Source organism: Oryctolagus cuniculus, chromosome 8, assembly GCF_051225735.1.
Source record: "Oryctolagus cuniculus isolate XC-2025 breed Fujian yellow rabbit chromosome 8, ASM5122573v1, whole genome shotgun sequence".
Classification (NCBI taxonomy): domain Eukaryota; kingdom Metazoa; phylum Chordata; class Mammalia; order Lagomorpha; family Leporidae; genus Oryctolagus; species Oryctolagus cuniculus.
In genome coordinates, this window is record NC_142874.1 from 142,639,040 (window position 1) to 142,666,301 (window position 27,262).

The following is a 27,262-nucleotide window of genomic DNA, read 5'->3' on the forward strand; positions in this document are numbered from 1 at the left end:
CATCTCTACTAGGTATAGAAAGAGAAGGTATGTGCGGGAAAGAGGACACCACCAGGCGGAACGTTTCCTGAACTGTGGATTTACATGGACCTGTTGCTTTGTCAAAGTGCACGCAGAGTCTCCAACTAGGTAAATAAAAATATTCCTCTGGGAGCTGCCATTGTGGTGCATCAGGTTAAGCTTCTGTTGTGACATCAACATCATGTATCAGAGTGCAGGTTCCAATCCTGGCACCTCTGCTTCCAATCCAGCTTCCTGCTAATCCACCTTGGAAGGCAGAAAATGACCCAAGTGCTTGAGTCCCTGCCAACCGTGTAAGAGATCAGATGGAGTTCCTGGCTCTTGGCTTTGGCATAGCCAGGCCCTGGCTGTTAGAACCATTTGGGGAGTAAACCAGCAGATCAGCAGTTAAATGATCTCTCTCTCTCTCTCTCTCTCTCTCTCTCGCTCCTCCCCATTGTGTCACTCTTTCAAATAAGTAAATCTAAAATAAAACTCTTATGCAATTTGTTTAATGCATTAATCAGAATGAATTATAACACCAGTATTTTATACATGTGTATGTGTGTATATATATATATTCTGCTTTCATATTTCAAAAAGGATTTGAAGTAGAAATTTTCTCAAAATAAAATTTGCTTCTCAAGAAAAGCATTGGTGGCACTAGAAGCACAGAAACAAAGAAGCACAGAGTGGATCTGACACAGCTTCATCACAGATAAGACACCCAACAACCCACACCACAGGCTTATGTATCTCAAATACAACACCAAAAGAGCCCACGAAAGCTGGGTTTCGTCTCTGGCTTGCTAGCACACATCCTCAGTAACTGCACCCTTAGGCCGAGGGCTTATCCATAGGTGCATCATTTCTTTTTTTTTTTAAGATTTATTTATTTATTTGGAAGTCAGAGTTACAGAGAAGGAGAGAGAGAGAGAGAGAGAGAGAGAGACCTTCCATCCGCCTGTTCACTCCCCAGATGGCCGCTATGGAGCCGGGAGCTTCATCCGGATCTCCCATGTGGGTGGCAGGAACCCAAGCACTTGGACCATCTTCTGCTGCTTTTCCTCTGGAGGCAGAAGGAACAGGAAGAGTCCAGGGCAATTCAGGGCAAGGGTGGACCTTGGCCCTCCCAAGGACAGTGTGACATAGTCAGATCTAAAGCAGTGACAGTGACACGCCCAAGGGTAAGACACAGAGGGAGCAGTAAGATACTAGAGGTGCAGGGGCTCTGAGAAGCTCCACTGCCAGGCTGCACCCATTAGAAACCTGGAACACTGAGAAAGACGTGACTTCAGAACTACAATCCAAAGACAGGATCGGACCAGTGGGCTTCAGCCAAGTGTTCACTTGCTCAGGCAAAGGAGCCCCAAACCTTAGACTTGTACTGTGTCTACCTGTGAAGAGTGTTAGTCTTCAAAATGTATAAAAATGGTTTGCATAGTCTAAAGGGCGGGCAGAAAATGGACAGTGGTAAGGACACTTGATAGAAAGTCCTAGGAGAAAGTTCAAAATCAGGTTCAAGGTGAAGAATGGTTCTCAAGACCCTTGACACTGGGTGACAAAGTGCAGTGATCTCTGATACGGGAGCCACAAAGTAGAGCCCTAGAACTGCCCCCAGCTCACTGCCGAGAGGGAGTCCAGGCTGCAGCACAGGAAGAGTCACCCAAATCATGGAGGCGGAACTGACAATGCGGGAGGCCACAGCGTCCAGAGAACACACAGTGCTGGCAGAGAGAGAGCTACACAGCGAAAGAACCCAGAGATCTGTGGTCTGAACAGCACCTGTGTGTGAGCGAGCAATCCGAGAAGGGAAAGACTCCCAGAAAGAGTTATAATGCAAAAATATCCAACACTCACCAAAGTAAAATTCACTATGCCTGGCTTCTGTTCTAAACTTGGCATACAAAGAAGGAGCGAAATATGGCCTATAATAAAGAGAAAAATCAATCAATGAAAATTGTCCTAGAATAGACACAGAGTTTACATTTAGCATTCAAGGACATTGAAAGTTATTTTAATTATATCACAATTTTTTAAAGTCAGATATTAACAAAGATTATTTTGAAGGATAAAAATATAACTCCTGGAGTGAAAATTACATCTGAAATGAAAATTGCTTTAGATGAGATTAGAGGCAGGTTGGACATTGGTGAAAGAAACATTTCTAAACTTGAAGGCACAGCAATTGAAATTTTCCAAAACAAAACATAGACAATAGAGTTCTCAAAGGAAATTGAAAAGATGTTAGAACACAGGAAAGTTTAATGAAATACAATCTGAAATTTTTTCAAGTTTTATGAAAATCATAAGTCTTTTTTTTTTGAAAGTTTCATATACTTTATTTTTTTTAACTTTTATTTAATGAATATAAATTTCCAAAGTATGGCTTATGGATTACAATGGCTTCCCCCCCATAACGTCCCTCCCACCCGCAACCCTCCCCTTTCCCACTCCCTCTCCCCTTCCATTCACATGAGGCTTCATTTTCGATTCTCTTTATATACAGAAGATCAGTTTAGCATACATTAAGTAAAGATTTCAACAGTTTGCTCCCACACAGAAACACAAAGTGAAAAATAATAGATGAAAATCATAAGTCTTAATAGACCCCAAACACAAGAAACATAATGAAAATTATACCAGGACACATAATAATCATGTTGTTCAAAGCTGATGATAATGAGAGGGAAAAAAGACAAATCATGTAGAAAGAAATGAAGGTAAGCTTGTCAGGAGATTTCCCAATGCAAAACAGCACAAGTGAGAAGAAAGTGGAGCAACATCTTTGCAATACTGGCAGGGTTTTTGTTTTGTTTTGGTTTGGTTTGGTTGTTTTTGTTTTTTTGTTTTTTTGTTTTTTTTGAGCCTACCAATCTAGAATTCTAGAACCAGCAAAAATGGAGGTTAAATAAAAATTTGTTTCAGGTATAGAAAAGTTAAAAGCAGCAGCAGCAAGCTCACACCATGAAACACAAAATGTTGGAAAAAATCCATCAGGCAGAAAGCAATGGCACCTGATCTGTAACAACCCTGGAAGAAAACCAAAAGTTCAGAAATACACAGGAGATTTTGGTTAAGGGAAGAAGCAACACTTTAAAACAGTGATTCCATAATGGATTATGCAGAAAATACAGAAAAAATTGATGCCTATTTCCAAAGTAATAACAAAGTTAAATCCATTTTTCATTCTTTACAAAAATGAGGGGAAAAATAACTTCTAATGAATGAAAAATTTTTGTAACAAATTAAGCTTTAGTTTTAGGGAGAAAATGGGTGTTGTGATGCAGGGGGTTAGGCTACTACTTGGGATGCCCACTTGCTGTAGTAGAGAGCCAGTTCAAATCTGCCACTGACAGACATCTGTCATCATGTCTGTGTCTCATGTTCATATTCACTCTCTCCAGTGAGAATCCCAGAACAGTGAGCTCTCAGACCACACTGCAGGAAACTTGGTGATGACCGAGATGGCGTTTTAGTGGATAATCTAAGATTTGAGCTTCAGACGCTCTGGCTCCAAGAACCTTGCTGTCTCCTTGACCCAAGAGTTTCTCAACCTCAACACAATTGACATTTTGAGCTGGGTAATTCTTATCTGTGGGAATCGGGCCTGAGTGGTGTTTAGCAGCACCCTGAACCTCCACCCATGAGACACCAAGAGCCTCTCCTTCCAAGCTCGAGCAGCAAGAACTGTCTCCAGAAACCATCAGAATTCCTGAGTGGCAGAATCACGCTGGCTGTAAGCCAATGCTTTAGACCAGGTGCTTCACCCAGAGGCCCTAATTCCATCCCAGGTCCTCAACCAGAAATCCAGTTAAAAGATAACTGAACATTTTGAAATAATGTGTTTATTGGCAGTCTATCTCTTCCGTCCCAAAGTAAGGTCCTGGAGGCCAGAAACTACCCTTCTAATTCCCCCAGGTAAAACCACCTCTGCAACAGTGCCCACCATATCGTAGGTGCCCCCAGAAAGTGTGTCATTTTTACATAAATGAAAAGCATAGTTCAGCATTGATAACACAGAGAAAAATGGTACCTGTGATTGTAAATTAGCACAACCTTTTGGAAGGACAAACTGGAGTATTTTGTAAAACTTTAAATGTGAAGTCCCTTTAACCTTTCAGTTAGCAACACAGCCTAAGAATTTGTGCTGTGTAGTAAATATCTCCTTGGGAAAAGCCTCCGTGACTGTCCAAGCTAAGCTACTCATTGTCAGCGTGCTCTGTGCTTTTCCTTCGTGATGTTATCACCGCCATATCCAAATAGCTTTACAGCCGAATGTCCTGTAGCACGTTTGTCAGATTCCTAACATACTTGTTAGGTGAGTAAATGCAACAAAAATACAGTTATAGAGCTGTGATTATTGTATTGCCACTGTTACCATGGCTGAAAAAATGAAAGCAGTCTACTGCTCATTAGTAAGGATATGTTTTACAAATGTTCTGCCTATGGTCATTACCAAGGCCTTTAGAACGCAATTTCTCACTTGCTGTGGACATGACCATAAAAGAAATTTCCCACCCTTTGCTACCTGGCTAGCAATCAGCCTATTGGGGACATTTAAAAATATATATATATATACTTATAATTGATATTTTCCCTTGAATAAATATATATTTTGCCCATTTTAAATCACGTTGTTTGTTTTTTTCTGTTGTTGAATTGTAGGCATATATGTGTGAATGCACTGCTGGGCCCTCTATTTGGTTCTGGTGCTCTATACATCCGTCTTTATGTCGGTACCGCACTGTGCTGATTATCATCCCTCCGTGACTTCAGAATCAGGAGGGATGAGTCCTCTGAGTTTGTTCTTTTTCAAGTTTACTTTGGCTATTCAGGGTCACTTGAGATCAGATATAAATTTAGGATAGATTTTCTAGTTCTGTTAAAAAATATTGGGATTTCTTTTTCTTTTTTATATTTTTATTTTATTTAAGTTATACAAGTTTCATATATTTAATATACACAGATTTAGGAACATAGTGGCACCCTCTGACCCCTCCTCCCCCTCCTTCTCGGATTCCCACTCTTAACCTTTACAGTGATCTATTTTCAAAATACTCACTGATCATATAATTAACCCATTAAGATTTTGATAGGGGGCTGTGCTTCGAATCAATGGAATCAAAGCATTATGTAATAGCACTTGAAAAGATGTTTAACATCACTGTTATGGAAATACAAATCAAACCACAGTGATATATAGCTTCACACCATTAGGGTAGCTATTATAAAAAGCAAAACAAAATGGGGGCTGGTGTTTGGTGCAGCAGGTTAAGTCCATATGCTGGCCACACATATGGGAGTGCCCATTTGAGTCCTGGCTTCTCTACTTTTATTTTCCTCCATATAGACTTCCTTATTTTCCATGAGTCACCAAGAACTTCAAGAACTTTATATATGCTCATGCACTTAGGTGTAAAAAAGTACACATAGAAGGTGAGAAGATGCACAGTCTTCTTTTTTTTTTTTAAAGATTTGTTTATTTATTTGAAAGTCAGAGTTACAAAGAGAGGAGGAGAGGCATAGAGAGAGAGAGAGAGAGAGAGAGAGAGAGAAAGGTCTTCCTTCCACTGGTTCACTCCCCAATTGGCCGCAACAGCTGGAGCTGCACCGATCTGAAGCCAGGAGACAGGGGCTTCTTTCAGGTCTCTCACATGGGTGCAAGGGCCCAAGGGCTTGGGCCATCTTCGGGCACAGCAGGGAGCTGCATAGGAAGTGGAGCAGCCATGACTTGAACCGGCGCCCATATTGAATGCCGGCACTGCAGGTGACGGCTTTACTCACTACACCACAGCGCCAGCCCCCACAGTCTTCTTGAAATACACTCATGTTGGCTTCTCCACTTCTTATTCAGCTTCCCCTTAATGCTCCTGGGAAGGCAATGAAAGATAGCTCAGGTACTTGAGCCCTTGCATCCCATGTGGCAGGCCAAGAGGGAGTTCCTGGCTCCCAGCTTCCACCTGGCCCAGATCTGGCTGTTATGGTCATCTGCAGCAGTGAATCAGCAGATGGAAGCTTTCTGTATCTCTCCCTCTATGTTGCTCTGACGCTCAAATTAATTAATAAACTAATTAAAGCTAAACAAAACCAAAACAAGTGCTGGTGAGGATGTGGAGGAACTCAAATATTCGTATACAGCTAGTAGGAATGTAAAATGATGCCATGATGTAAAATAGCATGGTAGCTCCTCCAAAAATTAAATATAGAATACCAAATGATGTAACAATTCCACTCATGGTTATAAACCCAAAAGGACTGACATTGGTAATATGAACAGATATGTGTACATCCATGTTTACACCAACATTGTTCACGATAGCCAAACCACATAAACACCGAGTCTCTATCAACAAATCAATGAATAAACAAGGTGTGGTCTACACCTGCACTGGAATATTATTCAGCTTTGCTAAGGAAGAAGACTGACATGCTGCAACACAAATGAGCCTTGACAATTCTGCTAAGTGAAATAAAACCAGTCAGAAAAAGACAAACACTATAGGATTCTATGAGTACCTGGGACTTGGGTAGTCAAATTCATAGACAGGAAACAGAAGGGCAGAAGAGTGAAGGGCAGTTACTGTTTAATGAGTCCAGGGTTCCAGTTCTGCAAGATGAGAAAAGGTTCTGTGGATGGGTGGTGGTGAGGGTTGTACAATAATAATGCAAATGCACTTAGCAGCAATTAGGTTTCTTGCATCTTATCACAATATTTAAAAATAAGTGTTTCTTAAAGTATTCTACTATGATGGAATCTGTCTACATCTTTCATGTAGTTTTGCAAGAAGAAAACAAGTTCTGTGGATGGGTGGTGGTAATGGTTGCACAACTGTGTCAAAGTACTTGGCACCTCTCAAAATGATTACAATGGCAAATTATATGTTATGGGCACCTTATCACAATTTTTAAACAGTTATCTTTAATATCCTGAATATCTTAAACAGATATTCTGCTGTAGATGGAATCTACCTACACCTTCCATGTAGGTGGAATACTGATATTGTGAATGTATTATCAAACTGAAGTTGATCTAACAATATTGAATGGAATGCAATTGCTAACTGGGAAAGAAGCGAGTAGCTTTAGGGCATGTTTCCATTTTAGAGTGTCTACACATGGAGACATACGTGGATCAGTACCTTGACGTGTCGTGAACTAAGAGACACCAAATTGTCAGCGATTCCAGCATCTGAGGGAACCAGAATCCCAGTGGCTTGCTTTCTGTGAGGCCCGTCACACTGTGTGGCAGTGTTACCGGGGGTCTGTGATCACGCTCCACGTGGTTGGGTTTCCTGGCTGTGGAAGTGAGGTTGGCCCCCACCATGCTATGCAGATGACTGAACGCAGTACTGCACCTCCTCAATAACTGCTCATCGCTCCCTGCCAGCCTAGGTGTGCCATCTAGACAAAGGGGATGCTGACAATGGCCTCACAGAGCAAAAGGGCATGGGAGTTGGCACTGTAAGGACAAGCATTTATTCAACGCCCCGCAGCCATCCGTGCAGACGTATTGACCCCAACAACCCCCTGGTGCTGTGAGAGGTTACCATTCCGGCCTCTCAGGACAGCTGAGCACCATGCCTCTGCATGCAGGCTCAGAGCTGGACCCAGTCTGTGTGACCAGGGGCTGCCCCAAGTCCATCCTGCATGGCCTGTGCTGGTTCTGAGGACAAGACGCACTATGTGGCACTGGAGGTGGCCGGGCTCTGCTCCGTATTTTCCTTTATTCTGGCATGATGGAGCCAGTTCAACCTCCATGGCTCCAGCTGACTCTGAAGAGAGAGCCTGAGTTGAACTGAAACCAGCTGGATCCCACGATGAAAAGATCGTGTTTGATCTTTCACAGGTGGAGCCCCAGGGTAAGTGCTGCCCACACAGCTACACCCCAGCGTTCCCTCAGCTCTGAATGCCCAGGCCCTGTGCTCTGCAAGTGTGATAAACACCTGGCACAAACAGTGCCTGCTCCATGAGGCTGCAAGCTGTGTGGCCTGGGAAACACGTGCCAGAGACCAGCGACCAAGAATTCGACCTTGGCAGACCAAACTCAAGGTCGACTGCAGGTGAGGGAACAAGGAAACATGTTGGCCGTGGTGACTGGTACAGTCAAAACAAACACAAAATCCCTAACTGAAAGCTCGGAGCTTCCTGCCTGAAAATGGATGACTGTGTGCCTGGCTACCATAACATTTTTCAGTAATTACTCTTCTCCAAAAAGCAGAAAGGAATGCAGAAGCCGCCTTCCCAATGTGGCCTGAGGTGGTATTAACTGGAGGTCTGTCGTCTGCTTTCAAACACAGGACAGAATGGGGAAGGGACTTCAGACAGGGGCACAGGAAGAGCAGGTGGGGACAACAGGGTAGGACGTTGCACTGTGCTGGAGGGAAAAGGGTTAATCACACATGCAGGTGACACCGTGTTAGCCTGCACCAGCTGCCCTGCAAATGCCAGACTGGGTGTTAGGCAACAGAAATCAATGGAGTTGCCCATGGTCCTGGGGGCTGGAGGGGCCAGGGGCCAGGAGATGTGACTCCAGGGAAGAACGCACTTCCTGGTGTGTTTTCAGCTAGTTGTAAAGATACCAGTCCTATCCCGTCACAGCCCACCCTCATCTCATTTAACCTTTTTTTTTCTTTAAGATTTATCTTGTTTATTTGAAAGGTAGAATTTCAAAGAAAGAGAGGGAGAGACAGAGAGAGAGAGAGATCTTCCATCCACTGGTTCGCTCCCCAGGGCTGGGCCAGGCCGAAACCAGGAGCTGGGAGCTTCTTCGTGGTCTCTCACATGGGTGCAGGACCCAAGGACTAGAGCCATCTTCTGCTGCTTTCCCTGGCCGTAGCAGAGAGCTGGATCAGATGTGGAGCAGCCAGGACTCGAACCAGTGCCCACATGTGGTGCCAGTGCTGCAGGCAGCTTAACCCACTAAGCCACAACAGCAGCCCCAACTCACTTAGCCTTAATCACCTCCCAGAGGTCTTGTTTCCAAATACAGTCACCTGGGGATCACAACTTCCAGACATGGATTTGAGAGACACGTGTGGTCCATAGCCCCTCTCTCCGCTCGCTCTTCTCTGGCAGAATACTGACTATTCTGGGTCCTTCCCTGGGGACAGACAAAGAGGACTCTACTCAGACCCTCCCTCAGACTGCTAGGAAGACTGTGGGGGAGAGGAGGACGGGACAGGACACAACAGCTGTCATGATAGGAACCTAGCAAGGGGCAGAGGTGCAGGCGACTTCTCAGAGGAGGTGACTGGGCCCTGAGCAGAGCTCACAGACCCGAGCTCTGGGAGCACCAGAGGGCAGGGGTGGGGGTGGGGGAGCCCCGACCTGGTGCTGTGCTGTGGCAGCCCCCGCCCCAACTCTATCTGAAACACAGAAGATTGGAGGAATAATATCTGAATCAGGTGCTAACCCAGGGCCAAGAGTGACAGAAACAGAAAGTTAAGTCCTTAGAGGCCAGAAATAAGGAAGCTAATCAGAGCCAGGGCAAAAGGGAAAATCGGTTCTGCCCAGGGCAAAGGCAGGGGGACAGATAACAAAGATTTAGGCCTCTGGGCCTGCAGACTAGAATGTCAGGGACTGTGCAGCCAGGACTGATTCCACTGTGACCACTGAGCACCAGGTGCATCTGGACCCACAGCCATGTCTCACTCCTGACTGGGGCCTCGGCCCTGCCCCTCACCCCTCTCCCACTTCTAGTCCTGCAGACCTGGGAGCCCAGGCCTCCCCTCTGACATGTAGGAAACAGCCTCTCCATGAGCAAGACAAGGAAAGATGGGCAGCCGAAGGAGGACTGTTCACCTGCCCCATCTCAAGGGCCTCACTGCACCCCACCCTCTCTGTGCAGGGTCGTGAAGGTCACCCTGCCCATTGGCCCTTTTCCTCAGTCACTCACAGTCTCATCCTAAACACAGAGCTGGCCCCTTCCGTCACTCTGTGTGCTGTGTAGCTGTCTCTCACTTGGCTTGGCCTGCCCTGTGATGCACTCACAGCACTCTGCGTGGTCACCTCACTCTCCGTGGTCACCTCACTCTCCATAGTCACCTCCCAGCAACCGTCTTCACTTCGGTTCATGACATTGCTCTTACTGTCTTGGCCTTGCCAGATCTCAGACCTGGGTCAAGCTCCAGTGCAGGTTCCTGGCACACACCTGCTCTGCCTGTGACAGTGATGGCCTCCCTCCTTGATTTCACACACTCCCTTCCCTTGATTTTCACTCCTCTAGATTCTTCTCTCTTTCTTTTTTCAAAGATTTATTTTAGGGGCCAGCAATGTGGCATAGCAGGTAAAGCCACCACCTGCAGTGCCTGCATCCCATACGGGCACTGGTTCAAGACCTGGCTGTTCTACTTCCGAGACAGCTCTCTGCTATGGCCTGGGATAGCAGTGGAAGATGGCCCAAGTCCTTGGGCGCCTGCACCTGCATGGGAGACCTGGAAGAAGCTCCTGGCTCCTGGCTTTGGATCGGCTCAGCTCCAGCTGTTGTGGCCATTTGAGGAGTGAGCCAGTGGATGGAAGACCCCTCTCTCTCTCTCTCTCTCTCTCTCCCCCCCCCCCATGCCTCTGCCTCTCTGTCCTTCTGCCTTTCAAATAAAAGTGGCTTAAGCCACTGTACCACACACTGATCCTGGATTCTTCTTTCTTCCCCTCTGAGAGCTCCTCTTCTCTCCATCCCATAAAGGTTGGTATCCTCTGGGATTTTTCAAAACTTTCTTCCTTTCTGCCATGACTTCCACCAACTTACACGATCTGATTAGAACTGGGTCCACGTAGAATTCCAGACCTGTCCACTGTGATGCAAGCAACAACTCTGTGCATAGCTCAGGGGTCTTGTGGCAGCAGACACGGATGGAGCCCTGCTCGTGTCATGCACACACACACACACACCTTGTGCAAAATCAACCTTTTGGAGAGAAAGCAAGAGAATCCAGTTGTCTGTATGAATACTGGGGCCAGAATGTCTAAGAATTAGCATCCTGCTAAGAGCAGTATTTGACAGATGATTGACGGGTATAGGGTGTAAATATCCCAACTCCCCCTCCATGGCCAGGATCACGCTGGCACATCTGCACCGCCCCCAGGGTGCATCCGCACTGCTCCCAGCTTCCCTCTGGAACTGAGCCCCAGCAGTTCCCTCTACCTGCTGCTCTGCTTCCCATACCTTTCTCCCCTCTCTTACTCACATCCTTTTCACCTCTCATTTCATCTCATTCACTTGGATTCTTGGTACAGACCCTGCTGCTTCGACAGAAAGCCAAAGTGGGACACTCGTTGCACTCAATGTCATCGTTGTGTCCTCGGCAGCTCCTCTTGCTCCTCGCACCATCTTGGTGCAGAGCGGCACCTGCTGCCTGTCAGAGCCAGAAGCCTGCTCCTGCTGTCCATAGCAGCACCTGCTGCCTGTCAGAGCCGGAAGTCTGCTCCTGCTGTCCAGAGCGGCACCTGCTGCCTATCAGAGCCGGAAGTCTGCTCCTGCCATCCTCCATGGAGTCTGGCTGACTGTAGCTACTCTCACCCCTTTCCCTGCCTTGGTCAAGATCGTAATTACTCCATCATCCCCTTATGGGTATTCACGCTCTTACTCTCTCCAACCACCTCCCGCACTTCCTGCAGACAACGTCTTGAATGGCAGCAGATTTGTTTATGTCCTCTAACTAAATCTCCCAAAGCCCCCCTGCTGCCCCAGAAGAAAACCACAGCTGTGCAATGGGACATTTAAATATGGATGCACACGTGTGTGCATGCTCACACATACACACATACCACGTACATTCACACAAATGCTCCTCAAATTGCAGCCCCGGCCCCTGCTACGCAGACATGCCATCCCCCTGTATTTGAGGAGCTTCCACCTGCCCCCACACCTCATCTCAGGCACCATTCCCTCCAGTAGGTGTTGTCACCCTCCCCAGCAGGCTCGGCGCCTGCCCCCTGGGCCAGCAGGGCCCTGTCCACTTTCTGCCACCAGAGCCGCATCCAGCAGTCTCCTTTGTCTGCCCCTCCCAGGGCTTCTGAGGGCAGAGCCACACCTTTGTGAGCTGTGAGTGAGGAAGCCCGGACACTAGTTCAGCTCTCTGCCCACGCTGGCCCTGCTTGGTACTGCAGCCGCTGCACTGTTTCTGCACAGGTCCCCTGGGCACCTGGCATTGCAGGGAGCCTCCCGCCCCGGGCACCCCACTTTCACAGACGTCCACAGCAACTCACTCTTCCTCAAGGGTCCTGGGGTGACAGGCAAAGCTCCCCACCTGGACTGAGGGCCACCCCCTGAGAAATAAATTGGCTAATGAGTCACAGGAAGGCCGAGACCCTGAAGACTTCACCCTCAACAATGAAAAGGTCAGTCCTGAAATCAGGCTCCTGTTTCCCCGTTTTAGATGCCTTTCACTTCCCTAAACACAAACGGAGCTCGTGCTGTGCCCATCGGTGTTCTCAGATGCCTGACCTTGCTGTCTTATTTAATCCACACAAGCCTTCCATGACTAGGCCATGCTGTCTGCATTTTACAGAAGACAAATGCGAAGAACTGAAATAAATTCCCCAAGGCCAAGTGGGAAACCTGACTCTGACCTCTATGCTAACTGCACTCCCCAGGGCTGGGAGTGCCCCCAGTGAGGGACCGAAGCATGGGAACCCTTCCCCTAACCTATTAGCTATGTTTATTTGGGATTCACAGCATCTTCCCCATGTGTAGATTCCATCTCAGGAAAGCAACTTCTTTGGTCATCCATAAAAACCAAATCTTGGGGCCGGCGCTGTGGCGCAGTGGGTTAAAGCCCTGGCCTGGAACGTCAGCATCCCATATGGGCGCCGGTTCTAGTCCTGACTGCCCCTCTTCCAATCCAGCTCTCTGCTATGGCCTGTGAAAGCAGTGGAAGACAGCCCAGGTCCTTGGGCCCCTGCACCCACGTGGGATACCCAGAAGAAGCTCCTGGCTCCTGGCTTCAGATTGGCACAGCTCCAGCCGTTGCAACCATCTGGGGAGTGAACCATCGGATGGAAAACCTCTCTCTATCTCTACCTCTCTCTGCCTCTCCTCTCTCTGTAACTCTTTCAAATAAATAAATAAATCTTTAAAAAAAATCTCCACCCATTCACTTTCACCAGGAGACTGATTGTCACTGCTCAGTCACATCAGCGGGTTCCCCTTACAACAGAGGTTTTTTTTTTTTTTTTTTTTTCTATTTTCAGCACCTCTGCAATGAATTCTTCCACTGTAGGCTTGAAACCCTGCAAGTCATCATCAGGGTTGGAGTCAGCCTCTTCCAAACTCCAGTTAATGCTGGTGTTCGAGAGCTTCTCCCAGAATCACACAATTCTATGTGGCATCCAGAATGGTGAATCCTTTCCAGACACTTTTCAACTGAATTGGCCCTGATCCGTCAGAAGAACTGCTACTTATGGCAGCTATAGTTTTTAAATTCATAAGTATTCCTGGATGCAGGTGCTGTGCGGGAGATCACCCAGTGGTGCAGGTCTCCCTTCTACTCCCAAATATTCCTAAGGGCAGCTCTTCAACCACTGTCCAACTTCTTCCCACCACCGTCTGAGGACCGTCCCTGTGAACTTGGCAGCAGGACCCCACCACAGAGAGGCTGGTGAAGGTCCAGGGCCTGGAGCCATGGAAATCCTGAACTCCAGGGTTTCGGCACTGTCCGGAGGCTCTAGGAAGGGGCCCACCTGCAGCCATTCAGAGCACTTGCAAAACTTCATCATAACCACCTGGCTATCCATCCGCCTTTCCAGGTAGAATTTCAAGGGAAACCACCATTAGGCTTGTTCCTCACTGAACCCAGAGTCTCCATAAGATTTCCTGGCACCTAACAAAAAGTGTACTTGAATTGTGAACGAGAGAAGTGACGGATTCACATGCAATCAACTCTGTTCTTTTGTTTTGGTTCACTTGACCGCTCACACCCTTGGAGTGTTTGAGTAAGTCTCCATTTTCAGAGCTTGGTGAAAGCAGAAACACCCACAGGATGCTGGATACCCAACCTTCTTATGCTCCAAGAATCCCTTGCAGCTCCCATGCACCCAAGGCTCTGTCACCCAGACATGGCTTCTGGAGCCGGGCCCCAGACTCGTGGGAAAGTGCGGGAGGAGATGGGGCTAAGGTGGGAAGGGGGTCTCTCTGTCTCTCCCTCAATCTCTTCCAGCCTGTCTCTGTCTCTTTCTGTTTCTCTGCCTCTATCACCCTCTCTGTATCTCTCCATCTTTTTCTTTCTGCTCTCTTTCTTTGTCTCTTTCCATTTCTGTCTATATCTCTCTGGGTCTCTCTGTTTCTCCCTCTCTCTCTCTCCCTCTCCCTCTGTTTTTTTCTGCCTCTGTTTCCCGGTGTGTCTGACCATCTCTTTACGTGTGTGTGTCTGTCTGTGTATGCGTGTCTGCTTTTTCTGTCTCTATTTCTCTATGTGTCTCCTCTGTCTCTTTCCATATGGGCATCTCTCTGTGTGTGTCTCTCTATGTCTCTCTTTCCCTCCCTCCTTCTCTCCCCTCACCCCAGCAAGGGTGCAGTAGGAGTATCTGGAAGGTACATGCAGCATGTCTCTGGTGATGGCCGCAGTGACTCACACAGCAGCCATGGCCCAGGGCTCTTTCTCCATCAGTTCTGTGGCACAGGCCAGAGGACGTCCAGCCCCCAGGGTCATCTCTCACTAGGTCAGCCAGAGCTAGCTCCACTGCCTGCAGGTGAGAGCCTGGCTGAGATAACAAGAGATCTGCTCACAGAATCAGTGAAAGTCTATGATAACATCTTTCTAAAACAACTTTAGAATCAGTGACTTTTTGCAGTCCCCAGTCAGGCAGTTGAAAGAATGAGATTCCAGTACGTGCTGCCCGGCAGGGTCAGGCAGCCTGGCCAGGAACCCAAGCTTCCTCTTCTCTAGGGGCCATGCTGGGGGCCGGCTCCTGGGGACACACAACAGGAAACGTCCCGGGAATGCGTGTGTAGTTGGAAGAAAGAAAGGTTGATGTTAGTCTGTGAGAACATTCTGCATAAGGAGGGAGGTGAGAAAGAAGAGCTTTTGCCTCGGGGGTTAAAGGGCACACAGCTGGCAAGAAGGGAAAGTGTGAGGTCATCGGGTGGGATTACAGCTGAAGACCCCGTGTCAGCCTGGAGCAGGACAGCTGCTGGCTAGGAGCATCCACAGCCCCTTCCTCCCAGCTAAGAGACTCTAGCGAGAGCTGCCTTGCCCAGGACTGCCCCCCCAAGCACTGTCCAGCCTAGAAGATAAAACAAGCCATGGGGCCGGTGCTGTGGCGCAGTGGGTTAATGCCCTGGCCTGATGTGCCAACATCCCATATGGGCGCTGGTTCTGGTCCCGGCTGCTCCTCTTCCGATCCAGCTCTCTGCTATGGCCTGGGAAAGCAGTGGAAGATGGCCCGAGTCCTTGGCCCCATGCACCCACATGGGAGACCCAGAAGAAGTTCCTGGCTCCTGGCTTCAGATCAGTGTGACTCCAGCTGTTGCGGCCAATTGGGGAGTGAACCAGAGGATGGAAGACCTTTCTCTCTCTGCCTCTCCTCTTTCTGTGTAACTCTTTCAAATAAATAAATCTTTAAAAAAAAAAAAAAACAGGCCAGGCAGGCGGTGCCCAGCTGAGTGCTGGATCCAGCTGCCGCTGGACGGGGACAATGTGCCCATGTGACTTGCAGATGACCCAAGGCTGCTTAGTAGAGTTTCCCTCTGGATTGCGACACTCCCCTGGGCTCTCTGTGAGGTTGTGCAATCCTGCAGCTCTATAAAGACTGTGACGGCCCGCGTGCAGACCTCTGTCAGCCCAGCTGCCCTGAGAGCTTCTGTGCCCTCCTGCCACCCAGCTCCGCCTGCAGCCACCATGCGAATCCACTACTTGCTGCTGTTGACATTCTGCTTCCTCTTCTTCCAGACCGTCCCAGGTAAGCACCTAGGCAGACAGGAGCTCAGGGATCTGCAGCTAGGGAGCATCCCGCGGCAGCCAGCAAGCCTGCCAAGCCCTCAAGCCCTCGGGCTCTGCATGTTACACCTTGGGCAGAGGAAATGAGTCTGGTGGGGATCCGGCAGTCACAGACAGCTCCCTCCTCTCCTCACCGCCGTCCCTGTCCGGCTGTCTCTGATGTAGCCCAGGTGAAGGAATGGCAGTCCCACCTGCAAGACAGCTCCACACCCTGCAAGGTCAGCTTCCTAGCCAGAGACGTGCAGGCCCTGTCCTCACTCCAGGTCACTGGGTGGCACCTCCTGTGGAGCCGCCTCCCCTGCCCCTAGGCCAACTCAGCCTCATGTGCAGGCAGCCAGGGATCCCGGGCCACCCTCCGCCCACCCTGGGAAGCCCAACCACAGTCTCCTGGCTGGGAGAGCCCCCCACTCACGGGGATGGGGCTTCCTGTCCCCCAGAGGGTGCCAGGTCCTCAGCACGTGGGCAGCCATGCCCCTGGTGTGACTCAGGAGGACTCAGGTGCACATCGCGTCCCAACCGTCACTCACTCCCAGTGACCTTGGGCAGCAGGTCCCCTCTCTGAACCTTAGCTTCCTCATCTGTGAAGTGAGAAGACTCAGGCAGAGGGCTCGAAAATGTGACAGCTCCCTGAAAGATTCCATTGTACCTTTCTATAGCATCACTAGTTTACTCCAACTATGCCTCAGTTTTCCCATCTGAAAACTGGGTACAAAAATACTCTAAATGTAAGAGTTCTTGTTGCCATTTAGAACCCACCAGAGAGGTAGAGAAATCAATGTAATCTGCTGCAATCATGTTTCTTAAAGGATAGAAACCACCTATCCCTGAGTTGTAGGAAGGGGATGTGCTGTTTCTTCATCATGCTCTCATGGCAGTTCTGTGTGTGCATGGGTGTGCGTGTGCATGTGTGCATGTTGCGTTTGCGTGTGTGTGTGTGCGCGCGCGTGCTTTGCACAACAGTGTAAAATTTCCTTCTTACAGCAGTTCAGGTCAAACTCGAAAAAGTTTGACAGCCACTTTTCTAGCACAATCTGTTTTTATTGTCAGTCTGTTACATCGGACTACAAACACTACATTCAAAGCATAGGAAATAGAGCAGTGTTTCCAAGGAAAGGCAGGAGTAACTAAACTTACTAATCCTCATTATATTTCTATTAATTTATAATACTAACATGCATCGTATACTCATTCACTGATAGTACTAGTGTCCGTTATGTGTTCATTAGCTTATACTGTTTGTTATAAAACTAGTAGCTGACTTGTGGAGCACGTAGGAGGGTCTTCAGAAAGTCCATGGAATCACGGGCGAGAACAACACGCATCTCACGAACGTTTACACCAAAACCAACCTAATTCCACTTTCCATGAACTTTCTGAAGGACGCTCACGAACGGGATGGCTCAGGTACCCTCGGCAAGGGCATGGTGACCCTGATGATGCACAAATCTGTTCTTGTGTAGGGAAGGCTCTGCCACTGGGCCTGCCCAAAACCTGATCATATTTAAGATGAGCAAGGAGCGGAGCCCACCTGGCCACCCAGGGGAAACTGGGGTGGACTGAGCACCCAGGGGTCCCTGCAGGTCACACACAATGTCCAAGGAGCCATCTCCATCCCAGACTCATCAGGTCTTAAAAGGGGACCACAGTGGAGGGCACTGCTTGGGACAGAAGTCTGCAGGTTTTCCCTGCGGGTCTGAGTGTTGTTGTCTATAGGGGGAGGAACTGACTCCTGAGGTCTCCAGGCCACACTGCGGCAGCCCTGCATTCTCTCGGCCTCACTTTGGGGTTTGCTGCTGTCCTGTTGTCTCTGCAGCCCTCAGTCCACCCCACTGCCTGCAGAGTTGCTGACTGCCCAACACAGACCTTAGCACAGGGCAGCTGGGCAGGGCTCCTCCAGGGTGACCCCAGTGCTGCCTCCTATGAGACTCCCACTCCCACAAGCCCCCCTTTCCCTACTCCCAGCAAGCCCCCTCCCCCATCTCCCACCCTGGCTCCCCACCAGCCCTCACATGGAATCAGAGCATGTCTAGTCCACCCTGGGCCTCTCATACATGGGAAAAGCAAGGCCTCCAGGACCAAGGTGAACCAGTCACAAGACCCAAAGTTTGCTTTAGCAGTTTTCTTCTCTACCAGAAAAAAAAAAAAAAAAAACCTGCATTGCTCACTTTGGTCATGCAAATGGTCTTTGTGGGAACATAGAATGATGTCAAATTAACAAGGCAGCTGGGGTCCCTGAACTGGCTCCACAAGAACCAAGGCCTGTGGACTTCAAGAAAGTCTGAGGTTGTGCATCCCTGATAAAACAAGTACTTGGTGGGCACCCTCTGTGTGCAGGCTTTGCCCTGGGAAAGGGGCCCACCCAGGAAGACACAGGCCCCCAGTCTCGTGACCTCCCTTTCTGGAGCAGAGCACAGCATGGAAAGACAATTGTATAACTAATGACCCCCTACAGATGCACTGTGGAGTGCTCACAAGCCTCGGGTGCCAAGCCAGTGACTGCCCAGGAGCTGGCCTGATCCAGAGCTATCGGGAAGGCTGGCACACGAAGGGGAAATGGAGGACATTTGGTGCACGTGATATTTAGAAAAATTCATTCCTTCCCAACAGCTAAAATCCAGAAACGTCACAGAAGTTTTAGATTTTTGTCTTCCGAAAACACAAACGACTTGGCAGCATTCCTCTCCCAGATAGGCACCTGCACCCATGGCTCCCTGCTGCCTTCCCGTAGCCCCCTTCACACCTTGATGCACCTGCCTGCCTACTTGAGTGTCTGGATGTGCAGCCAGGAGTCATATGAACTATGCAAACAGTGAGGAACAGGTGGACAGGACAATAGCAGGTGCAAGAGCCCAGAGATACACAGGAGTCAAGTTCAGTCCTCACCGTGCCCCTAAGAGGAACAAGGAATCATTAGTCCCATTTTGTAGGCATGTCAAGCAGGGAACAATCCGAGGATCAAACCCAGCCATCAACTGAGGCAAGGCCTCATGCATTCTAGGTTCAGGGTGCAACCAGGAAGCTGTGTAGCAGGGAACCTCTAAGGCAAGGTTGGAGCGGGCAGACACGCAGCTGGGTCAGGTGAGCCCCTGCCAGAGGAGAGAGTGACAGAATGGGACTGGCTTGTCTGCAGCGTGGAGGTTGATTGGCACTGGCTGTGAGGACATTCTCCCTGTAGCAGAGCCATTCCACAAGGGCACTTGGCTGTAGCAGAATGACCCCAACCCGTCACCCAGGCGCCAGTCCTCCCTCCCTTCCCCTGCAGAACCCTGTGCGTTCCTGTCAGATCCGGTCCTTTCCTGTACTCTCAAGGCAGGAAGCAGGCAATGACTCCCTGCCCCCACAGGCTGTGGCGCTCCCTGTGCACCCTCCCTTGCCCACACCTGAGTGCCTCGCCTGTAGTCCCCACCCCAACCTGCTTGCCCTAATTCCTTCTGCCTTTCTGACCTCTGGCAGCAGCTGCTAGGTTTACACTGGCAATGGCCTCTCGATCCCATCCGGAAAAACATGCTCAGACAAGGCCCCTGCAGCCTCGGGGCCACACCTGACAGGCACCTGTTAGCAGCGTGTGGGAGGCCCCAAGTGCCCTAGAATAGCACTTTATAGCTGAAGAAGGCAGCTCTGTGAATATCGTCTCACAAGAGCCTCAGGATTCCTCTGTGCAGGGACACAATCCCCCACACTCCATGGATCCCCTCAGAAGAATCTCAGAGGTTCAGACACCCAGCCGGCAAACGACAAGGACTCCAGTGCAGGGGCTCTGGCCTGGCTCTGGCTCCAGAGTCTGTCTGCCTTCCACACACTTCCCCAGGACCTCTGCCTGGAACAGCCGAGGCAGCAACTGCATTCAAACTTTTAGGAACCTGGTAAGAGGCGTTGCTGGTTGTGAGCCTCCTGCCTCTGTTTCTGGGTGAATAGGGGCTCCAGGGGCTTCCTCAGTACAGAAGAAGCCTTGGCTTTTGTTGGGTTACCAATAGGCTTGAAATTATTTTGATTTGCAGGAAGGTCTGGTGCCATTGATTTTATCCCCAGTGAGCATCCAAAGGTTCACAGAAATGAAGTCTGGCCCTCTCCAGCCTCCACTGGCCATGTCAATGCCTACAGTCCTCCCCTAAGTGACTGCTGCTTCTGTTTCGATGCCCACAGTGGGATGAACACCACTTACTCCTGCCCCCCGCCCCCGGCACAGCTGCCAACCAACCACCTGCCCGAGGAAAGAGCCTTTGTTAACCCATGGAATTCCTCACCTATGACTAGTCTTTTTTAAAAATGCTTATTTATTTTTATCTACTTAAAAGGCAGAGTGTGGGGAGAGGAAGACAGAAAGACAAAGAGGTCTTCCATCTGCTGGTTCACTCACCAACAGGCAGGGCTGGGCCAGGCCTAAGCCAGGACTCCATCTGGGTCTCCCAAGTGGGTGGCAGGGGCCCATACGCTTGGCCGGCGCTGCTGCTGTGGTCTGTCTTGAGTCACTTCCCGCTGCCACAGCCGTTTATGTTTCACCCCGGGTGTGGTGTCTGCAGCAACTCTGTGAAAATCTAGATTGTGTATCTGTAACTCTGTTGTTCACATGTCTCAAATGTTTGGGAGGTGTAGACCCCGCCGTGCTCTCCTGCCAACTCCTGCCTGACTGTGGGTTCTGCTCTGTGGTCCTGGTGGAGGAGAACAACCAAATTGAGGCCTCATCTTCCCCAAAACTGTAGTCATGTTCCCCCTGCAGCACCTGATGATCTTATTTCCTTTTTAAAATATTTTTATTGATTTATTTGAAAGGCAAAATCACAGAGAGAGTAGGTAAGGGAGACAGAGAGAGAGACAGAGCGATCTTTCATCTGCTGGCCCACTACCCGAGTGATTGCAATGATTGGGGCTCAGTCAGGCTAAAGCCAGGAACCAAGAACTTCATCCAGGTCTCCCACATGGGTGTCAGGGGCCCAGGTGTCTTCCATGGCTTTCCCAGGCCATTGGCAGGGAGCTGGGTTGAAAGCAGAGCTGCCAGAACTCAAACCGGTACCCATATGGGCTACCAGCCTCACAGGCAGAGGCTTAACCCATTGCACCACAATGTTAGCCCTCGGATGATCTTTTAGGGGAAGAAATTTTATCTCTTGAACCCCAGTTCTCCAATTTTCCCTTTTCATTTCCTTTCCAAACTTCACTTCTATCTCTCCTCATGTTGTCCAAAGCCAGGCTTAGTGTCCCACACAGGAGCTCCCGGAGGGGTCACAGCAGTGACCCAGGACAGGAATTCCTGTCTGCAGCAGCCTGAGGGTTACACTTTCATTCCCAGCTCTCTCCCCTTCCTGACCCTCATTCTCTGAAGGGCCCTTTTCTGTAGAGACCAAAGACACACCCCAGTGTTTCCAGTCTACTGTCCTCTCCATGATCTTTTCAGCCACTCTTCCTCGACCCCTGGCCTGTGCGAGGTGCTACCTGATCTAGAGAGCATGAAGGTCCTCACCCATTGTTGCCTGTCTGGACAAAGTCAAGGCTGTCCCGTTCTTTTCCTCCCTCTCCTGCTCTTCCACCACTGACCTCCAAACACCTCTTTCCTAGTTTCTGGCTATGTAATCACAACTGCCCTTCATGCATCCAACACCTGTTCCCACACTTGACCAGGAACTGGCCATGTTGCAGCTGTACTTACTCAGGATCGTTGGTAATGCAGCTGGAATTGGCCTGATAAAGGTAGGTGTGAAGGAATCACTACATCAGCTGTGAGCATAGAGACTGGCAGAAGCCTGCTCCCCACACACACCCATACTGTCGCTCCCCCTCTTTACGGAGGAACGACACTGGACCCTGCGCTGTTCTTTTGTCTGCTCGGCCCTTCCCGGGTTTGCTGCTGGTTCTTCCCGGGTTGGCTACCGACCCTTTGACCTCCGTGGAAAGGCGGTTCCCCCTGCCACTTTCCCCACTTCCGCAGGGGAGCGGCACACCGCCGGCCGGCTCTCTCGGGGGCTGCTCAGATGTTCCTCAGGTGTTCCTGGTGCATGTTGTCTCTCTCCTCCTTTATAGTCCTCTTCCACCAATCCCAACTCTGCTACCCACACGCCGAGCACGCTGCTCTCCTCCAATCAGGAGCAGCTCCTGCAGCTTGTCAAGTTGGTGAGAAGCAGCTGTGTAGAAGCTGTTTCCTCCTCTCCCAGCGCCATATTGTGGGAGAGCAGATGCATAGAATAAGTCTTAATTCCAGTAACTTAGTCTAGTCCGAGTTGCTCCCCACACCATACCTGCTCGTCGCCCATGCTAACCTACAAGGGAGCCCTGATTTTCTACATCCCTCTGGTTTGTGCAGCTCCAGAGGCTACAGAACAGCTTATTCACAGTTCTCAGTCCAGCTTAGTGAGGACCAAGATGAGAGTAAGTGCCACGTTCAGAGGGAGGGTTGCCGTTCTGGGGAAAGACCAGAAGAGTGAGGCTGTGAGGGTTATCCAAGGAGCCTGTGTGTCCTGGGAGGGGACAGACACGGAGCAATGGAGTGATGAGAAAAGAGGCGGGAGCTGCCACAGTGCTGGGGTCCTGGGCTCTGGAATATGAAGATGACCTATTTTGTTTTAAAGATTTATTTATTTATTTGAAAAGTAGAGAGATAGAACTTCTATCTTCTGATTCACTCCCAAAATGGCCACAACTGCCAGGGTTGAGCCACATCAAAGCCAAGAGCCAGGAGCTTCTTCTGGGTCTCCCACATGGGAGCAGGGGCCCAAACACTTGAGCCACGTTCTGCTGCTTTCCCAGGCCTTTAGCAGGGAGCTAGATAGAAATCGGAGCAGCCAGGACATAAATCAGGGCCCACGTGGGATGCCAGCGTCACAGGCAGTGGCTATACCTGCTATGCCACAGTTTAAGGCCCTAAAGCCCCCGGCAACTCTTTTACTTTTTAATTTTGTAATTGTGAAACATGAGTCCATAAAGTACAAAGAGCATTCATGGAAAACCTGTAACCACCATGCAGATTCGAGAACTGGGACTCTGCTAGCCCTTGGGGAGTCCTGCCAGGGCCTTCACTGTCATAGCTCCCCCTCCCACCAGGGAGACTCACTCACTTGACCTTGATGGTGATGACTTCCCACATTTCTTGTACTCGTGCCTAGCAACATGGCTGGGTTCACATATGCATTGCTGTTGTCCAGGAGGTGCCCAAAGGCTCCTGTTTCCATTGCCAACTGGTGATACTGCCAGGCCATAGGGAACACATGCATTCAGCTTTGATAACGCCCAACTGTACCCCAGAGTTGTCTACACTAAGCTGCATTCACAATCAGTGAATGAAAGTCGTCCTTGCTCCTTATTCTCGTCAACACTGGATAACGGTGATCATTTTTTAAGCTTAGCCATCTGGGAGGTATGTTTTAATGGTGGCTCAGTGGAGATTAATTTGTATTTCCTGATCAGTAATAAGCTGAGTACTTTGAAATGTATTTCCCGGCCCCTGGATATCTTGGGAGATATTTGTTTGTTGCTTGCGCCTATTTTGCACAGGTTGTCCCTGTCCTGAATTTCTGGTAATAGTTGGTTATATATTCAGCATGTTTGCCCTCTTGTGTGTTACAAATATCCTCTGTCACCTTGTATCTCAACTTGTCTCTTTGTTTATGAAAACTTACCTTAAATCGAGGTTTTTGTCATTATTTAATGTAGTTGAATGTATTATAATTGTCTAAGAAATTATTCATTGCCACAATGACACGAAGATAGTCTCCAATGAGAGTGGGTTTCCAACAGTTCATGGAAAGAGTCCTTTTTTGTAATTTTATTTATTTTCTTTACTTGAGAGGTAGAAAGACAGACAGAGAGAGCTAGACATTTGGTTCACTCCCCAAATGCTCACAACAGCCAGGGCTAAGACAGGCAAATGCTGAAAGCCAGGAACTCAATCCAGGTCTGCTATACAAGTGGCAGGGACCTAATTACTTGAGCCATCACTGCTGCTTCCCAGGGTCTGCTAGTAGGAATCTGGAGTCAGGGGCCAGAGCTAGGTATTGAGCCCAGGTATTCCTGTATGGGACACGGGCCTCTTAACTGCTGGGCTAAACACTTGTCTCCCTAGATTTTTAAAACTCACAAACAAAGGGTCTTCAAAAAGCTCATGGAAAATTCATATTGTGAAAACACTATGCATGGATTTTAAATTGTCTTATACCACAATAAGCTTATCTTTTAATTCTATTCTCATGAACTTTTTGAAATACTCTTGTACTATCTTCCAAAAGTTCATTTTTTTTTCTCTTACATTTAGGCTTATAATCCATCTGGTGATGATGATGATGATGTGTATGTGTGTCTGCATGTGTGTCTGAGTCTGTGTGTGTATCTGTGTGTGTCTCTGGGCCTATATGTGTACCTATGTCTTTGTGTATCTCTGTGTCTGCATGTGTGTCTGTGTTTGTGTATGTATCTGTGTGTTTGTGTCTATGTGTGTACCTGTGTGTGTCTCTGTGCCTATATGTGTGTCTGTGTCTGTGTCTGTGTCTGTGTGTATCTCTGTGTCTCTATGTATATCTGAGTTTGTGAATGTATCCATACATTCATGTCTGTGTGTGTATCCATGTCTCTGTGTCTGCATGTGTGCCTGTGTGTGTGTGTATCTGTGTGTGTCTCTGGGCCTATATGTGTGTCTGTGTCTTTGTGTATCTCTGTGTCTGCACATGTGTCTGTGATTCTGTGTGTCTTTGCCTGTGTGTATCTGCATGTGTGTCTGTGTCTGTGTGTGTGTCTGTATCTGTGTGTGTGATGAAGTAAGAATCAAGCACTCTGTCCTGTAGAGTAGCCATTTGTCCCAGATCTTTCCCTACTCCTCCTTTGAAGCCCCTACAATCGCATGTCTCCTCTCCACACACACGGGCTATTTCTACACGCCTTCTGTTCCAGTGTGTGCCATCTTCATGTCATCACAGCCTTCTTTACATTGGCTCTATCATTAGTCCTGAAATCCAGTAAAGCAAGTCCTCCCACCTTCTTCTTCAAGAATGCCTCAGCTATCCTTGGCCCTTTGAATTGCCAAATAAGTTTTAGAATCAGTTTGAAAGTTTCACTGGAAGAACCTCTTGGGATTTTCATGACATTGGGTTGGATCTGAAGATTAATGGAGAAAATAACATTTAAAAAATAATCTTTAGGGTCAGGCATTTGACAGAGCAGTCAAGATGCCACTTGGGATGCCCATGTCCCATCTCAGAGTGCCTGGGTTCAAATCCCAGATCCACTCCCCCGATACCAGCTTCTTGCTAATGCCAACCCTGAGGGTCAGCAGTTAGTGGCTTCAAGTGCTTGGACATCTGCCACCCACATAGAAGTTCTGGATTGAATTTCAGGTTCCTGATTTTAGCTTGGCCAATCCTTGGCTGTTGTAGACCTTGGGGAGTTGGCCAGAGGATGGGAGTGTTTCTCTCTCTCTCTCTCTCTCTCTCTCTCTCTCTCTCTCTCTCTCTCTCTCATAAATTAGTCAATAATATAAAGAACAAAAAGAAACCTTTCTTATTTTAAAGGATGTTCAGTTCATTAGCTCCACTGACCTTCCTGGTAACAGATAACCATGAGGAATGAGGAGAGATTCCTTCTTGTCACAAGGGCTGAACGAAGCATCACTAAGTGCCTCTCCAACACTGGCAGCCGCTGGTGAAGGCAGACAAAAGCTGGAACTGGAAACTTTTGGAAAGTTGGGTTGGTTGTGATCTTACTTGAGGTCCACATCATGGTGAGGCCACTAGAACCCTGCACAATCTTAGACAGCTTCCAAAAAAAGAGTAATTGGACTTAACTGTAAAAAGCCAGAGAGCCACTAGATAGAAGTTACCATGATGACTGTTTCAAACACTATGAAAATCAGCCTTCCCACAATCAGAGCTCCATGGCATTAGACAATGCTGTCTCTGAGGTGGTGACAGCCCATTGTATCAGGCTGCTCCTGGTGTCCTAGCGCACAGACTGGAGACTGAAACAGAAGTTCCTTCCCTCACAGTTCTGAAGGTGGGAGGTATGGCAGAGGGGTCAACTTCTCCTGAAGTGTTTGTCCTGAGCTTGTAGATGGTCACCCTCTCCACGTCTCTTTTTTCCTCTTGTGTTTCTGGGTCCTAATCTCTTCTTATAAGGACATCAGTCATGCTGAATTAAGGGCCCATTCTGATAACTTCACCTCTCTAAGTTTCTATCTCCAAATAAGATCACACTCTGAAGGACTGGGAGTTGGGGTTTCAACACAGGAATTTTGAGAGTACACAATTCAACCCACAACACCTGCCAATTGAGACAGGCAAAACAGTGGCTTTATGGTCATTGACCAGGGGTATCACCGAGCAACCTTGTTTCTACTGGTGCAGAAGACTGGTCTAGGTACATTATGAGACTCTGAAACCAAGGGAAGGTAGAATAAATTCCAGGTGGAGGAAACAATGAAAGCTTTCTATAGTAACCATAGTTCCAGACGGACACTGAAGAATCACAGGGCTTAGCAGAAATGGTGATGTGGGAGGGAGGTGAGGGAACTGGAATCCAAGTCAGAGAGGGTAATACAGGTACAAGCTCGGTGGGAGGAAATTTAGGGAGGTGTCCTGGCATGACACCTGCTTCAGCACTTTGTGAATAGCAGCTTGAGTCTGGGGGTGATAAGAGGGAGTAAAAAGCCTAGTTGGGGAGTAACTTGAAATCATGCACACCTCAAAGTCCTAGCAGGAGAGAAGCCTGCTCAGAACCCTGCTGTGAGCCAGTGACCTCTTCACACACCTCATTTTTTTGTTAGCACCCCCAAAGACCAATTACATGCAGGTTTCCAGGGAGAAAAAAGTCTCCTACATGCTTCACAGATCTCTCCTGCTTTCCCCCAGGGCTCTGAGATCCCGGAGCCACAGAAAATGAGCCTAAAGTGTTTTCATTCTCTCTCTACAGGTGCTGACCTGCTCACAGGTCTCGGCCACAGATCTGACCATTACAAATGCGCCAAGAATGGAGGAACCTGTCACTATTCTTCTTGCCCGCTCTTTTCCAAAATCGAGGGTACCTGCTACGGAGGGCGAGCCAAGTGCTGCATATGAGCTGGGAGCGATTATAAGAAACAACTCCAAAGTCCAGTGAAAGATTTTTAATCATTGTTTCAATAAAGGAAAGCATTATGAATGATACCTCCTTTGTGTCTCAACTTCAAAGAGGTTACAGAGGTGTGGGGGTGAGGGTGTGGTGGGATGGGAGGTAGGTCATCCACACAGCTTGACTGGCCCATGGAAACGGGGGCCAGGACCTGAACACTACTGCTTCTCCTTGATTTTATCACTAAACCAACACGTGAGCAGCACAGAGGGTCCATGTGAGTTAGAGATGTGTAGTGAGGTGAG

At 48.6% G+C, this 27,262-nt stretch overlaps 1 protein-coding gene, 1 long non-coding RNA gene and 1 other non-coding gene across 5 annotated transcripts; 2 read left to right on the plus strand and 1 right to left on the minus strand.

Annotated features, from left to right (window-relative positions):
- Nucleotides 1-871: 871 nt before the first annotated feature.
- Nucleotides 872-22,293, minus strand: LOC149125223 (uncharacterized). Of its 3 annotated transcripts, XR_016212210.1 has the most exons (5): nt 21,580-22,293; nt 10,748-10,906; nt 6,520-6,610; nt 1,861-1,928; nt 872-1,069 (listed from the first exon to the last, which is right to left on the minus strand). It is a non-coding gene; the product is annotated as an uncharacterized LOC149125223 (long non-coding RNA). The 3 variants fall into 3 exon arrangements; XR_016212209.1 differs by lacking the exon at nt 10,748-10,906 and having other exon boundaries at nt 875-1,069; XR_016212208.1 differs by lacking the exons at nt 6,520-6,610; nt 10,748-10,906 and having other exon boundaries at nt 880-1,069.
- LOC127487377 (small nucleolar RNA SNORA32) lies at nt 4,450-4,562 on the plus strand. Its single transcript, XR_007914203.1, has one exon. It is a non-coding gene; the product is annotated as a small nucleolar RNA SNORA32 (small nucleolar RNA).
- On the plus strand, nt 15,691-27,052 carry DEFB1 (defensin beta 1). Its single transcript, XM_008274178.5, has 2 exons — nt 15,691-15,897; nt 26,820-27,052. Exons 1-2 carry the CDS (start codon nt 15,837-15,839, stop codon nt 26,963-26,965), a joined length of 207 nt encoding a protein of 68 aa, XP_008272400.1. The 5' UTR covers nt 15,691-15,836; the 3' UTR covers nt 26,966-27,052.
- Nucleotides 27,053-27,262: the final 210 nt, after the last annotated feature.